Source organism: Erinaceus europaeus, chromosome 9, assembly GCF_950295315.1.
Source record: "Erinaceus europaeus chromosome 9, mEriEur2.1, whole genome shotgun sequence".
Taxonomy (NCBI): domain Eukaryota; kingdom Metazoa; phylum Chordata; class Mammalia; order Eulipotyphla; family Erinaceidae; genus Erinaceus; species Erinaceus europaeus.
Window position 1 is genome coordinate 41,970,976 of NC_080170.1, and position 15,393 is coordinate 41,986,368.

General features: G+C 44.3%; 1 protein-coding gene across 4 annotated transcripts in view; it reads right to left on the bottom strand.

Moving 5' to 3' along the window:
• Window positions 1-14,523, bottom strand: part of SEC16B (SEC16 homolog B, endoplasmic reticulum export factor) — a 48,257-nt gene extending 33,734 nt beyond the window's left edge. For 2 of the 4 annotated variants that reach the window (XM_016193716.2, XM_016193715.2), the window contains exons 1-10: window positions 14,384-14,523; window positions 11,312-11,634; window positions 9,459-9,571; window positions 8,073-8,193; window positions 6,977-7,082; window positions 5,832-5,976; window positions 4,237-4,382; window positions 3,778-3,839; window positions 1,508-1,643; window positions 719-949 (exon numbers count right to left, since the gene is read on the bottom strand). In XM_016193716.2, coding sequence (XP_016049202.2) covers window positions 719-949; window positions 1,508-1,643; window positions 3,778-3,839; window positions 4,237-4,382; window positions 5,832-5,976; window positions 6,977-7,082; window positions 8,073-8,193; window positions 9,459-9,571; window positions 11,312-11,580 — 1,329 coding nt within the window. In that variant the 5' untranslated portion in view covers window positions 11,581-11,634; window positions 14,384-14,523. Of the gene's footprint in view, window positions 1-714; window positions 950-1,507; window positions 1,644-3,777; window positions 3,840-4,236; window positions 4,383-5,831; window positions 5,977-6,976; window positions 7,083-8,072; window positions 8,194-9,458; window positions 9,572-11,311; window positions 11,635-14,383 lie in introns of all 4 variants that reach the window. The other 2 variants (XM_060197731.1, XM_060197732.1) reach the window with 2 other exon arrangements.
• Between the last annotated feature and the right edge of the window lie 870 nt (window positions 14,524-15,393).

Consider the following 15,393-nt stretch of genomic DNA (forward strand, 5'->3'; position numbering starts at 1 on the left):
TCCTCTTTGCTCTCAGATTAGAGAACAGTACCTGACTTCCTCAGGTATTTTCTAGATTTTTTTCCCTTCTCAGGCATAGTATAAAAACAAAGGTTCTTGGTCATAAATGCTCTGGGTCCCACTGGAACTAGAGTTCATAGCCCTTTTGTCATCTTTGCAAACATTTCCCTTCTGGAAGTATGGACCAAAATTCTTTTTGAGGTGCAGAAACAAGGAGTTCTGGCTTCTGTAATCACTCCTCTACTGGACATGGATGTTGGCCAGTCAGTTCATATCCCTAGCCTGTTTCTGTCTTTCCTAGTATAGTAAAGCTCTGGAGTCTCTCTCTCCTCTCCTCTCCTCTCCTCTCCTCTCCTCTCCTCTCCTCTCCTCTCCTCTCCTCTCCTCTCCTCTCCTCTCCTCTCCCCTCCCCTCCTCTCCCTTCCCCTCCCCTCCCCTCTCCTCTCCTCTCTTCTCCCCACACAAATACACACAAAGATCTATGTACTTATTTGTAAAAGAGAATCAGAGCATCTCTCTGGCTTCTGCAGCACTGAGGATGAAACCCAGGGCTTCACATTCCTGCACTCTATCCCTGCACCATCTCTTCAACTATCTTCTCTGCACCTTTCTAAAGCTCACTGGTGCTATAAAATGAGTATTTATTACTCAGAATTAGAAGGGTGGCAGGGTGGGACAGTGGTTACTTTTGAATCCCACCTGTAGGAGGTACACTTGCCTTCTTCCTTCCGTAGTAGAGCAGTTTAGTGAATTTCTCCACAATTTGTTCCTGAGTCAAGACGTTGGGGGGGACCTCCCCAGTGAGCAGGTTGGGGGTGGCAGAGCTCAAAACTGGCCAGTCCTCATCACTCAAGTTGATGAGGTTGGCCACCGGGGTCTGCCTCTTGTACTTGTCCAGCTTCTGGCAGTCTTGCATCAGCAGCTCAGCGATGTCAGAACCCACCATGGACTACAAGGAGAAGGTGGCAAAACCAGGGTGTCTACCTTCCAGAGAAGCCCAATGGTATGAGCACAGGGCAATCCTAGCAAGGACTGCATTACCTCCTGGTTATTTCCTGCCTGTGGGAGGCAGAGCTGCCTGGGGTGTGTACATTCTGGAAGCATCTTGTACCCTAGGAATAGCATAGCAGTGTGTGTGTGTGTGTGTGTGTGTGTGTGTGTGTGTGTGTGTGTGTGTGTGTGTGTTCCTGCCTGTGGGAGGCACAGGGGCTGCTTGGGGCATGTACATTCTGGGAGCATCTTGTACCCTAGGAAAAGCATAGCAGAGAGAGAGAGTGTGTGTTGCTTTGCTGTTATTGGTAGCTGTTTTAACATCACCTTTTCTCCCATCCAAGTACTAGCCAGGCCCGACCCTGCTTAGCTTCTGAGATCAGACGAGATCGGATGTGTTCAGGGTGGTATGGCAGTAGACAATATCACCTTTTCTAATCACTCCATAAACTGAAACTTACAGCTACAGGATGGCATGCATTCATCCCAGCCTGCCAACCCAAGAGGCAAGGCTTACCCCATTCTGCCGACAGAGAAGGACCAACAGCTGCCACAACAGGGCCGCATCTCTGCTCCCAGGTGTATCAGATTTGCGGCTCTGAGTTGCTTTCTGCTGGCAAAAGGTCATAATGTCCACTTTGTGTACATCTTCCCTGAAGAGAGATTTCAAAAAGCAGAGTGAGCAGCTGACTGACCCCTCTCCATTTCAGGGCTGATCTGTTGGTGAGATACAAAGAGACTCCCTTCATTTTGCTGAGGCCCAAACACCAAAAATGACTATTCAGGGTAGCAAAAAAGTATAGCCTATGGCAGCAAAAGAGCCTGGGTTTGTGTCCAGTTTGTACAATTTTCTTACTGCATCTGAGTTTCAGATCTCCCATCCTAGGATGGGGATAATAATTTAAAAAGTAAAAAATAGGGAGTCAGACGGTAGCAAAGCGGGTTAAACATACATGGTGCAAAGAGCAAGGACTGGTGTAAGGTTTCCAGTTCAAGCCCCCGACTCCCCACCTGCAGGGGAGTTGCTTCACAAGCAGTGAAGCAGGTCTGCAGGTGTCTCTCTTTCTCTCCCCCTCTCTGTCTTCCCCTCCTCTCTCCATTTCTCTCTGCCCTATCCAACACAATGGCATCAATAACAACAACACAATAATAACTACAACAATAAACAAGAGCAACAAAAGGGAATAAATAAATAAATAAGTAAAAATTAAAATTAAAACTTCCCTCCACAGGGGCCACACGATGGTGCACTGGGTTAAGTGCACATAATATGAAGTGCAAGGATCCTGGCTCAAGCTCCTAGCTCCCCAGCTGCAGGAGAGATGCTTCACAAGCAGTGAAGCAGGTCTGCAGGTGTCTCTCGGTCTCTCTCCCGCTCTATCTCCCCCTCCTCTCTCAATTTCTCTCTGTCCTGTCAAGTAAAAAATAGAAAAGAAAAAAAAATGGTAACTGGCCGAGGGGAGTGGTGGATTCATCATGCAGGCACAGAGCCCTAACAAGGACCCTGGAAGCAAAAAAAAAAACCTACTTCCATATAAAAAAGTAATTCAAAAATCATATAACATGTAGTAAGTGCTCAATAAATAGATATGATTATTTAATGGGCCTCATTCAGCAACATTAATAGCAAGTTGAGACCAGAACCCTCATGTTCAGATACTCAACTGAGTATTAGAAATAGATACAACTCCCATTTTAATTTGAAGGAGCTGTTAAATTAGGAATCTCTTGGGGAAGGGAGGAAATTTGGAATTGGAATACATTTATTTAGTCGTAAATATCCTGAAGTATATAGCCTCCACCTCCTGGGATAGACACAGTTGGTATTGCATCATTTCTAAAAACAGGCTCTGGGTGCTGGGGTCTGGGTGGCACCTGTCAAATTCCTCCAGCAGAGGGCACCCTAATATTGATCAGAAACTCCACTAGGCTTTATAAAGCAGTTCTAGCTCAGTCCTGAAGAGGACAGAATTGCAGTGTTCCTAACTCAAAAGTGATCATGTTGCTGATTTATAGTTTTACAAAAAAACAGACAAACAAAATTTTTCCCCACTATGACCCATTTGTCTATGATTTCCCAGGCTCTGTTTAAATTTCTTCTAGTACCAGTTATGTTATGTATCCTCTGTAAAACAAAGCTGACTTCACAAAACCAGATAGTTGCATAGATGCGTATATGCATACATACATGGATGGACAAACAGGCAGACAGACAGACAGTCTACTATAGCCTGGTACTCTCTCTAAGCCCAACTCTTTAAGAGTCTTTAAAAATAAGCACAACTGGGGGTCGGGCGGTAGCACAGCGGGTTAAGTGCATGTAGCACAAAGCACAAGGACCTGAGTAAGGATCCCGGTTCGAACCCCCAGCTCCCCACCTGTAGGGGAGTCACTTCACAGGCGGTGAAGCAGGTCTTCAGGTGTCTATCTTTCTCTCCCCCTTTCTGTCTTCCCCTCCTCTCTCCATTTCTCTCTGTCCTATCCAACAACAACAACATCGATATGAACAATAATAACTACAACAATAAAAACAACAACAAAGGCAACAAAAGGGAAAATGAATAAATATACTTAGAAAAACAAGCAGAACTGATTACAGATGTTTAAACCTTTCATCTTCCTTTTGTCCCTGCCACTATTAAATTTCTTTCGAAAATGGCTTAGACCATGCTGGACTGTATCTTGCAGCAAGAAAATTCTACTCAGAAACATTTTCTTTCAAGGAGACCAGGAATAAATTTTCAAATCCCTGGCCTTGGCAGGAAGATTTTTTGAGCTTCAATTTACCTGATCAGGGGTCCTGAGAAGGCCCTCATTTCTTCTTGTTCCTCAGAGTCACTAAGAATTACCTAGAACCAAAAAAATAAAAGAAAGAAAAGGATTAGATCTTCAAGACCATAAATCCAATGAGTCTTCCAGCCATCTCCAGTGTCAAAACTGGGGTCCTGGCCCTGGGATGGTTTCCAGTGCTTTCAGGAGAAAGCAGCAGGACAAAAACAAGTCCTCCAATAGTTGAAAATAAATCAATGTCATCTCAGGAAAATAACAACTCCTGCATCTCTACTTTCAGAGAAGAGTTTCACCTATTTAATCAGTGGGGTGCATAGCCTTGGTCCCCACTAGAGCACCCCCATTCCTGGAGAGACCCAGGCTCAAAGGGAAGCAGGGAGAGTATGTTACGAGCAATTGGGGACCAGCCAGCACTGAGGAGATAAGGTGGGGGAGGAAGGGGACGGTCTCATTTACCTCCATGCTGTGCAGTTCAACACGGGGTCCATTGCTAGGCAAACTGGAACCCACACGAACCAGTTGACCTCCTGGCCCAAAGCTCACGGGCACATGAGGGATGTAGAACTTCATGGGGGCCTTGGGACCAGTAGCTGAGACATCCTCTAACCAATAGACATAGAAAGGCACTGTTAACACTCTTGCCACTAGTTTTCTTTAGAAGGCCATTTTTTTTGTCCAAATTCCACTCTGAAACAAGATAAATTTCTAAGTGAGCTGTACGGTTTGAAAACGCATGGGGCTGGGTGGTGGTGCACCTGATTGAGCACACACATTACCATGTGGAAGGACCTGGGTTCAAGCCCATGTACTCTACCTGCAGGGGGGACACTTCATAAGCAGTAAAGTAGGTTTGTAGGTGTCTGTCTCTCTCCCTCTCTATCTTCTTTCCTCTCTCAACCTCTCTCTGTACTATCAAATAAAAATAGACAGAAAAAAAAAAAGAAAGAAAGAAATGACCACTAGAAGGAATGGATTTGTCATGCAGATACCGAGCCCCAGTGAGAATCCCAGTGGCAATAATAGGAAAAAGAAAAAGGAAAAGATATGTATTGAGTATGCATAGTAGCATGACACTGACAAGTTTCAAACATATTATAAGGGTGGGAGGTGACAGCACAACCTGTGAAGTGCGTGTTACCATGTACCATGTAGACCCTGGTTCAAGTCTATAGTCAGTCTCTACCTGTAAGGGGGAAGTTTCACAAGCAGTAAATCAGGTGTTGCAGGTGCCTTTTTTCTCTCCCTTTCTATCTCTCCCTCTCTTCTCAATTTCTCTCTATCCTATTAAATGAAAGAAAAAGAAAGATAAAAAGAAAACGTCACTGGGAACAGCAGATTCATCATGCAGGCACAGTGCGAACCCCAGAGAAAGTTTAAAAGAGAGAGAGAGAAAAAAAATCTATGCTAAATATAAGTCTGATTTAGGTCTCTGAAAATAAGTTAGAAGATCATGCAAGGGTGTGTGAATCTGGTCCCAGTGGTAATGCAGCAGGTCCAGGCCTTCAAGATGGGGAGAGCTAGGGCCCTTCTGGTAACTCCAAGTCTCAAGATGAGTCTGCGATCCAAACTTAAAAGATGTGCTGGGTGCCCAGACAGGGTCTTCACTTTCTCTTCCTGTTACTTAAAAACATCTTCCAGCTCAATACAGATCAGAATCATCTGTGATATTATCTCCATTACAAAATAAAAGGTAGGGCTGGACAGTGGCACACAGTTGAGCACACTTATTACCATGTGCAAGGACTCTGGTTTGAGCCCTGTTCCCCACCTAAGGTGGAGGGGACTTCACAAGCAGAGATTCAAGTGTCTCTCTTTTCTCTCCCTTTCTATCTCTGCCCCCTCCCCCAATTCCTCTCTGTCCTATCTAGTAAAAAGGAAGGAAGGATGACAAAAGATGGACTATAGAGACATCTCTGTCCCTCTCTACCAAGGGAACTACATAGACTGATGAGGTATACCACCACCCATTCCTGGAAACACAGGGCACTGCTGACTAGCCAAGATGCTTCTTCCCAGCCCAGATCACCTGTTCCAATCCTTTCCATACCCACCAGCCTGAACTGGACTCCAAGCTGCGGAAGCCCTGTGCCCCGGCGGCTCTGGGGTGTCTGCCATGTACTGGCTGAGTTCATAACTGCTGGAGCTGAGACCTGACTCTTGCTGCTGAAGAAGGTTGGACTTGCCTGTCAGCAACAGCTGAGAGTTCAAAGAAACATAAATATGTAGTAAGAATCAGAAATAGTTTCAGAGAGCAGGACCTACCAAATGTCCCTTTAATGCCTCACAATTCAACCTTGCAAATATATTAATGTGCATGTCTTGAAAGACAAATATTGCATTGTTTGATTGACAGAGCTTGCTAAAGGATGACTTTGACCTGGTGCAAAGATTGCAGAGCCCAAAGTCAAGGGCACTGAATTTAAGTCTTGGCTTTCTCTTAGTATCTACTGTTATGACCCTAGACTAGTGGTTTGGACTACCTGGGCTTAACACCGTGCTCTGTAATATAAATAACCACAGCAACCCAATGTATTGGCTCTTACTCATGCACTCACCAACTATTTAATGAGCACCTAGTATGCTTCAACATAAGAAAGTTACAAAAGGAGCCAGGTGGTAGCACACCTGGTTGAGTGCTTATATTACTATGTGCAAAGACCCAAGTTCAAGTCCTTGATCCCCACCTACAGGGAGAAAGCTTCACAAGAAGTGGTAAAGCAATGCTGCAGGTTCTCTCTCTCTCTCTCTCTATCTATCTATCTATCTATCTATCTCTTTCCCCTTTTCCCTCTAAACTTATCCTTGTCTGTATCCAATATAAATAAATATTTTTTAAAAAATCACAGAACTTAGGTTCTGGGTTTATACCAAGCAAAGAAGTGTAAAACCCCTCTGCAGAGTGTAAAGTGCTGTACTGAGTGTGGAGCTGTCACTAGCAGATGTAATAACAGAGGTCCTGCCTTGGTGAACACTAGGTATCAGAGAAGGCTCTGTTCTCGTCTGGTAGAGTGCACATTTTTCCAAGCATCAGGACCTGCCTGAACCACACAGAAGCACTGTGTATGGCACAAAGGAGCAGCTCCAGGAATGGTGGAACAGTGAGTGTTGTGGTGTCATTCCTTCTCTCTTTTCTTCTCTGTCTCTGAGTTGAAAAATAAGAAACTGAGTCCACCAACCCTGTGTCACTTCAGGTTACCTTCTTCTGAGTCCCAGCTAGCAAACTCTCTGGAGGCAGGTCCCCAGTCCACTCCTGTCCAGAGTTAGTAGCAGGACTCTCTCTATAAGAGTTGCAATTCTTAGATCTGTAACAGAATAAGAGGGGGCAGGGTAGTAAAGAGGGTTCTCAATAAGCTGGCCAGGCTATGCTACTCCCTGGGGGAGCCTGTTCTGCTCCAAAGCAAAGGTAGGTAGCCACTCAACACCCACCTCAATTTGTCAATACCAGAAAAACAGGGGCTCTTGGGGTCCCAGGTATAGTTTCCAGAAGTGTCCTAGGCTGGACAGAGAGGTCTGCATCATGACAGCCTGGAAAAGCTCAAATTGGAGCACCTAAATTGCTGAGCTCTGGGGCACAGGTGCCAGGCACCAGAAAGCCACTGGCTCAGCCTGATTCTGGCAGGAGGGTGTCCCACTCTTAAGACACAGGTAAGATCAGAGGAGCAGGCCAATCCCCCCTTCCTCACCCCCAGCAGACCCCAATCAGAAAACTTTCAGAAGGGTGCTTCTGTCCTGAGACCAATGGAGAATGAGACCTTCCTGCAGGTAGCCTCATAAGGCTCACAAAGCCAGGCATGGGAATTTCTTCTAAGAGGATATATATATCCTTTCCTCTTGAGGCTACATGGTGGCTCATCCAGTTGAGTGCACACATTACCATCTACAAGGACCTAGGTTTGAGTACCCAATGCTCACCTTATGGGGGAAGCTACATGAGCAGTAAAACCATGCTACAGGTGTCTCTTCTCTCTCTCTTTCTTTCCCTCCCTCCTATCAAAATAAAGAAACATGAAAAGAAAGACAATGAAGAAGCATGGTCACTGGGAATGGTGAAGTCAATTGAGTGCCAACAACAGCACTGGTACAAGAAATAAATGTTTAAACAGACAAACAAATAAATAAGCCTCTCCTCTTAGGTTCCTGTTCCAGTTTTCCCAGACCATCCTGCCTGCACCCTCATCCCTTTCACCAGAGCTAAAGCGGCTGGACCTCTGTGGATGAGGGGCCAGCACCGATGGTAGAGGATTTGCCTAAAGGAGCTTGACTTTGGCAGAAGCCTCTCTTTTCACACTCACTGGAACTGGGCTTCACCATTTTCTCCAGACAAGTTTTTCTGGTTTTCAAGCTTCTGTTCATTGAGCTGTTTTAGATCATGATAATCTTCACGCCAGTTATAAGGGCTTCCTTGCCTTGGCACTGCACCCTCAGAGAAAACAGAAAAAACAGGTCACTTCCTGCTTCTGCAAAGTCAGAAAGACAGTAGCAAACTGTGAAGAGTTCCAGGAGCTCAGTAGGTCTAAAATCATAATTACTAAATTGAGTAAAATGGATGGTCAGAGCTAAAAAGGAAGTCTGACAGACATGGGACTAGGTTCAAGCCCCTGCTCTCCAGCTGCAGAGGAACAGCTTCACAAGCCAAGAAGTGCTGTAGGTGTCTATCTCTCTGCCTCCCTCTCCCTATTTATCCCTTTCTATCTCTCACCTCCACCAATAAAGAAAGGAAAGAAGATGAGAGAAGAAGGTATGAAGGAAGGAGGGGAGGAGGGAAGGGAGGGAGGGAAAGAGGGAGAAAAAGAGAAAGAAAGGGGGCAAGTCTGTCAGATGCTCCTTACTCTTCTCTGAACCAATTACCATGGCTGCCTGTCACTGTACACGGGGGGGGGGGGGGGGGATAATCTGTGTGTTTTCAATGTTGAGACAAATCTCACTCTGTTGACATATCAGAAACTGCCACCTGCACACACCTGAATCCTTACTAATCAGGATATAAGCTTCTGTTTACAATCCTCAGAGTGGCTGGTGTTGGGTTTGCCTTACAGTAGACTTCACTTGAAGAACAGACTCTATTGTAACCTGCTCAGAGACTATCATCTTGACTACAGAGAGGAGAAGGAGGGGAAATGTGGATGAGGTAAAAACTTCCTACTGCTGGAAACCATCACTTCTATGTCAAATAAAAATAGCTTATTCCCCAGGGAGTCGGGCGGTAGCACAGCGGGTTAAGCGCACCTGGCGTGAAGCGCAAGGACCAGCATAAGGATCCTGGTTCAAGCCCCTGGCTCCCCACCTGCAGGGGAGTCGCTTCACAGGCGGTGAAGCAGGTCTGCAGGTGTCTGTCTTTCTCTCCGCCTCTCTGTCTTCCTCTCCTCTCTCCATTTCTCTCTGTCCTATCCAACAATGATGACATCAATAACAACAAAAATAATAAATACAACAACAATTAAAAAAAAAACAAGGACAACAAAAAGGAAAATAAATCAATAAATGTAAAAAAAAATAGCTTATCCTTATCTTTTCTTTCCTAAATATTGAATGTAGTGTTGATGTCTGACCAAGATAATAGCCAGTAGTAATGGTGGCTCAGGCTAGGCTGACCAGGATGGTCAGGGGACTAAGACCCCCTATGTCTCTGTGCTGTCTGTTAGATTATCCCAAATTCATTCCCAGAACTCACTCCATACCTCTTTCCTCCTGGGGCTGCTGTGGGAGGCCGTGATGATAATACCTTCTATAAGCATAGTCTTCTCTGAGGGTTGGAGAGTGGTAGCTCTGATACCAGTCCTCAATGCCTGGCCTAAAATACCATAAATATTAGTTATCCCAGAAGGAGGATGGCCAAGATATAGACCCTAAACCAGTGAAAGATAAAAAACAACCAACTTGAGAGGGCAGAATTATGACATCTGAAAAGTCAAGGTTAATTCTACATCCTATAAACAGAAAATCTTAATTCAGAGCAGGGGGTCGAACTTTGCTTCAAACTATAGTCCAGTGTCTCATTCCTCTTTCCTACCCATGGTCTCTCTTACTCCTCAAACAAACATCTGATAAAAAAAAAAAGAGGGGGCGTTATCTCAGAAAAGCTTACACTGATATTATCTGAGAAAAATCTCTTCTTGAGATAGCTTTGTAGGTACCCAAGATGCCACTGTAATTCCTGTTCATATTACAGATGAAAATGAAGCAGTTAAGTTGGGTTACCTTAGAGATGAATGTTACAATTGACTCCATCCTTAATATCATTTCCTTGAAGGATTTGACCGAGCAGAAAGACTGGGGAAAGGAACATTCTGCTGCTACTTTTCTCTAGAACTCTTTAGTATTTCATAAAGGCAAAATTCTTTACAATAATCATAATTTCAACCCTGACTGTATAGACAGATCAATGTCACCCCACCTGAAAAAGGAAAAGTAAAGCATAAAAGACATTCACAATAGCCCAGGAAAGATCAAGTGTTATCAGTCAGAATTCCAGACTTTCCTAAAATTACATCTTTAACATATCTTCTTCTGAACTGAAATCTTTTTATCTGCTCTCTCTATATATATGTATATATTTTTCATCAGAACATTGCTCAGCTCTGGCTAATGGTGGTGCAAGGGAGTAACCTGGGACTTTGGAGCCTCAGACTTGGAGAATCCCTTTCTATAAACATTATGCTATCTACCCCCACCTTCATCTGCTCTCTAATGTAGGTTCTCTTTTAAATTCTCATTCATTCATTCACTCATTCATTCACTTATTCATGCATCCAGTACATAATTCTGGTATACCTGTCACTCTATGGAAACTGTTCTAGACACTAGGCCTTGTCTTGGTACTGGTGGTTGCATGACAACTCTAGGTCAGAGTGGTCAAAAAAGAATCAGGAAGATTGTATCAGGTTCCCTAAGAGAAGCTTTTCCATAGTTGTCCACATAGCTTTTCCATAGCTGTCCACATACTGTCCCTGAGAGCCCAGGCAAGAAAGTGTGCCATATGTTGATTTAAATATCATCGTTCCTTTTTTTTTTTTGCCTCCAGGGTTATCACTGGGGCTCAGTGCCTGCACTATGAATCTACTGCTCCTGGTGGCCATTTTTTTTCTGTTTATTAGATAGGACAGAGAGAAATTGAGAGGGGAAGGGAAGATAGAGAGGGGGAAAGAAAGATAGATACCTACAGACCTGCTTCACCTCTTGTGAAGCAACCCCCATGCAGGTGGGGAGCTGGGGGCTCAAACTGGGATCCTTGTGCAGGTCCTTGCACTTTGTACTAGGTGAATATCACCATTCTTTTAGCCCTCTCCTCTACTGCAATACCTGGTCACATTGTGATGGCTTCTTTAAGAAGGTCCACACGGGGATAAAGAGAATGGAAATGCTATTTGTAGCTCGCTAAATACAATTTGGGAGAGGGAAGAGTTTGTTTATGTCAGTGAAGTAGAGTGGCAAAGGAAAATGAGGAGACATAAAAGGAAACGGAAGAAGGAAAAGAACAACATGTTCAAATACACTGAGGTCCTTGGGATCCTTTCCAAGCCCTTAACCATACCGTGGGTAGAAGTGGCTAACATAGCCACCTTCATAGTAGTCAACCCCAGGGTTCGATGAATAATGAGACTGCAGGTGGCCAGCCCTAGGATCCTGCTGGGGCTGGGGACTCCTGTGGGTATCTTGCCGTTGGAGCCTCTCTCCGTTATGCCGAGACTGAGGGACAGGGTGAGGATAGCCTTCTCTTCTGTGGCTGCGGTTTGGTGCTTTTGATGGAACTATGGGTCTCCCCTGAGGCTGAGACAGCCTCTGGGGAACCCAGGGCTCCATCCTTGACCCTCTGAATTCCTCTTATGCTCTGAGTCCGCTGAGTAACTATTTTATCTTCTGCAGACAAAACAAAAAGACCAAAATAAAAATCATTATCAGTTTAGGCTTATCTCCAAACCTGATGATTGATTAGGTTTTACAAAAATCTTCTCAGACAAACCACTTGTGTACTTGTCTAGAGAGATCTTAAAACTTAAGATCTTGGGGTCGGGCGGTGGTGCAGTGGGTTAAGCGCATGTGGCGCAAAGCGCAAGGACCAGCGTAAGGATCCCTGTTCGAGCCCCCGGTTCCCCACCTGCAGGGGAGTCGCTTCACAGGCGGTGAAGCAGGTCTACAGGTATCTATCTTCCTCTCCCCCTCTCTAATGGCCTCCAGGAGCAGTGGATTCATGGTGCAGGCACCGAGCCCAGCAATAACCCTGGAGGAAAAAAAAACTTAAGATCCTGGGGGCCAGGCAGTGGCACACCAGGTTAAGCGCACATAGTACGAAATGCAAGGACTGGCTCACGGATCCCAGTTCAAGCCCCTGGCTCCCCCCCCCCCACCTGCAAGGGATGTCGCTTCACATGTGAAGCAGGTCTGCAGGTGTCTTTCTCTCTCCTCTTGTCTTCCCTATCTCTCTAAATTTCTCTCTGTCCTATCCAAAAAAATCTAAAAATGGCCACAGGAGTAGTGGATTTGTAGTGCAGGCACTGAGCTCCAGTGATAACCCAGGAGGCCAAAAAAAAGTAAGAAGTCAAGCAGATACATGAAAAAATAACAGGCCAGACAATTTTATTGATTTTGCCTCAAAAATGAAAGTCTTTACCATGTACAAGACCTGGGTTCGAGCCCCACCTGCAAGGTGACATTTCATGAGTGGTAAAATAGGTCTGCAAGTGTCTCTCTTTGTCTCTCCCTTTCTTTTTTCTTTTTTTAACAAAGGCTATCACACAGACTTATTTTTTTTTTATGTTTCTTCATTTATTTTCCCTTTTGTTGTCCTTATTGTTGTAGTTACTATTGTTGTTGTTACTGATGTCGTCATTGTTGGATAGGACAGACAGAAATGGAGAGAGATGGGGAAGACAGAGATAGACGTACACCTGCAGACCTGCTTCACTGCCTGTGAAGCCACTCCCCTGCAAGTGGGGAGCCGGGGACTCGAACCGGGATACTTACGCCAGTCCTTGTGCTTTGCGCCATGTGGGCTTAACCCGTGCGCTACCGCCCGACTCCCCGTCTCTCCCTTTCTATCTTCCCCTCCACTCTCAATTTCTCTCTGTCCTATTCCAATAAAAAATAGAAGAGAAAAAAAAAAAAGGAGTGCCAGCACCAAGTCCCAGAGATAACCTTAGTGGCAGAAAAAAAAATAAAATAAAGAGAAAGTCTATTGGCATTAACAATAAATATGGAACACATGAAGATAATAATAAATAATGTTCCAAAGCACAATCAAATGATTCTGATTAAATAAATAAAATTAAAAACAATATTTAAATTAAATAAAAATATTTACTCTACCAGAAAATATTTATCCAAGTCTTATTACAGAGGCCCTGTAACAGTGAGGCTCAGACAGCTAGACTGACATTCTGACTCTGCCATTTGTTCCCTCATGCATTTGTTCAAGCCTTGATTTCCTTGCCCATAAAATGGGAATTAATGATAGCCTATCAGTTAGAGACAACATGTGAACATGCATAACACATTTAGTCAAGGAATGGGTTTATTAACCCAGTATTTAGTCCAACCAGACCCCACACTTTTTCTTCTTGGGGACTATTATAGGACCCAAGATTCTGAAGGAATTCAGTTAACTTGTTCTCACTCCTGAAACTCCATGCCTGAAAGAAAAAAATCTTATCAGAACAAAGGGTCAAAGGGTGTGTGTTGAAATTGAGGCATCACTTCTCCAAAGCCATGAAGCCAAGGTTCATGACTGCAAGCCCAGCACAGAGATCAAAACATATCAGAAGGGCAAGGCACAGATGTGCCTTCCATCTCAAGATCAGTCATGGCTCAGGGATACTAGCTTCTTCCTCCCCTGTCAACCCATCTCCTTGAAAAAGTCAGGTACACTGACAGCCTTTTCAGGAAAATCGCAAGGATGACCAAATATTTCAGACATATATGAGCCTTTCCAGAAGGGTTATGGATGTCAGTGCCATTTGTACACACCAGTGAACACAACAAGAAAGTCTCTTCCACTTGCCATGGGATATTTTCACTAGACAGCCCATCCCCAGCTACAAAGACACAAGACTCAACCTCTTCGCCACAACCATGCATTTTCTTGCCAAGAGGTATAAACTCCAGTGGCTTAGACATTAGGTTATAATTAAGGACATCAAACAAAAAGTACATACAGGGGAGTCAGGCAGTAGTGCAGCAGGTTAAATGCATGTTGCAGAAGCACAAGGACCAGCAAGGATCCCAGTTCAAGCCCCCAGTTCCCCATCTGCAAGGGAGTTGCTTCACAGTCGATGAAGTAGGTCTGCAGGTGTCAGTCTTTCTCTCCGTCTTCCCCTCCTCTCTCCCTTTCTCTCTGTCCTAACAACAACAATGTCAATAACAACAACAATAATAACTACAACAATAAAAAACAACAAGGGCAACAAAAGGGAAAATAAATAACTAAAAAATAATAATAATAATCATGTACAGTTCTCCAGATAAAAGTAGTATGCCCACAATGATAAGTCACATCGGCACCTTCACATAAAAGACTTCCCCTGATCCCATGGGGACAAGTTTGCCTTTTCTAATCTAACAGATCAAAACCAGCTAAAAGAGAGAAGAGGGAGCCAGTGTTCCCACGCACCTACCTGCTCTGATGTCTCTCCTCCTCCAGCTCAGCTCCAAGGACCCTGGCACAAGAGTGTCTGCTCTCCTCTTGGGGACTGACAAAGTCCAGGTGCCACATCTACCAAGCCTGGCCTCAGATCTACAGCCAGTTGGTTACCTTTGCAACTTCTAGGCCTCCACGGATCTGATTCACTGGTGCAAAGTCCAGCCCAGGAACCTGAGCCTGGATAAACCTGACGAATCATATTTACTCAGAACCCTGTCTGAAGCAGTTGCTTCTGTTTGCCTGGCCAAGGGATGATAATATCACTTACCATAGAAATCATAAAACCCCCAAGCCAACAAGGAAGAGAGAGAAAGCATAAAGAGGAAATCCAGAAGCCCTGAGGCATTGACAGCAGTGAGGGAATCCAGAAAATCCTTAGGCTGCTGGGTCTGATGAGAAGGGCACTGCTTTGGCTAGTTGCCTAGAGGTTAGCTCCTTGTTACCTAACCCCTCAGTCTCAGGTCCTTTTACCCAAAGAGGGAATAAAATATTTCATTTCTCAGGATAAAGAAAGGGATTAATTGTTTATAAAAAATATATAAAGGAGTATGCTCCTTTCGGATATAAAGGAATGTGCTCTCTAAGAAAGTACGTACTGCCTTTGCCTTTTGAAATAAATGAGCTAATTCCACAGGCTGAATGAGAGGTGTTCTCAGTGAGTCTGGTTTGGGTTTTTCTCACTCATATTTCTCTCCACTGGATTCAACTTATGTGTCAGTTGTGCAATCTAGAGATCTTAATGCTAATATTGAACCAAAGGCACAAGAACATTTTCTCTTTTTTTTGTACTTTTTGTCTAATTCTAAAATCAGTTTATTGATGAAATATTGACTTATAGGATTTTTGTCACAGGAGACATTTCCACATTTCCCCAACATAGGTATTAACGTATTTCACCCTCAACCAAACCATTATTTATTCCCCCGTAGGGACTTAGGTCTCCAATCTTCCATCTGTAATCCTCACAGTAACATCCGTGA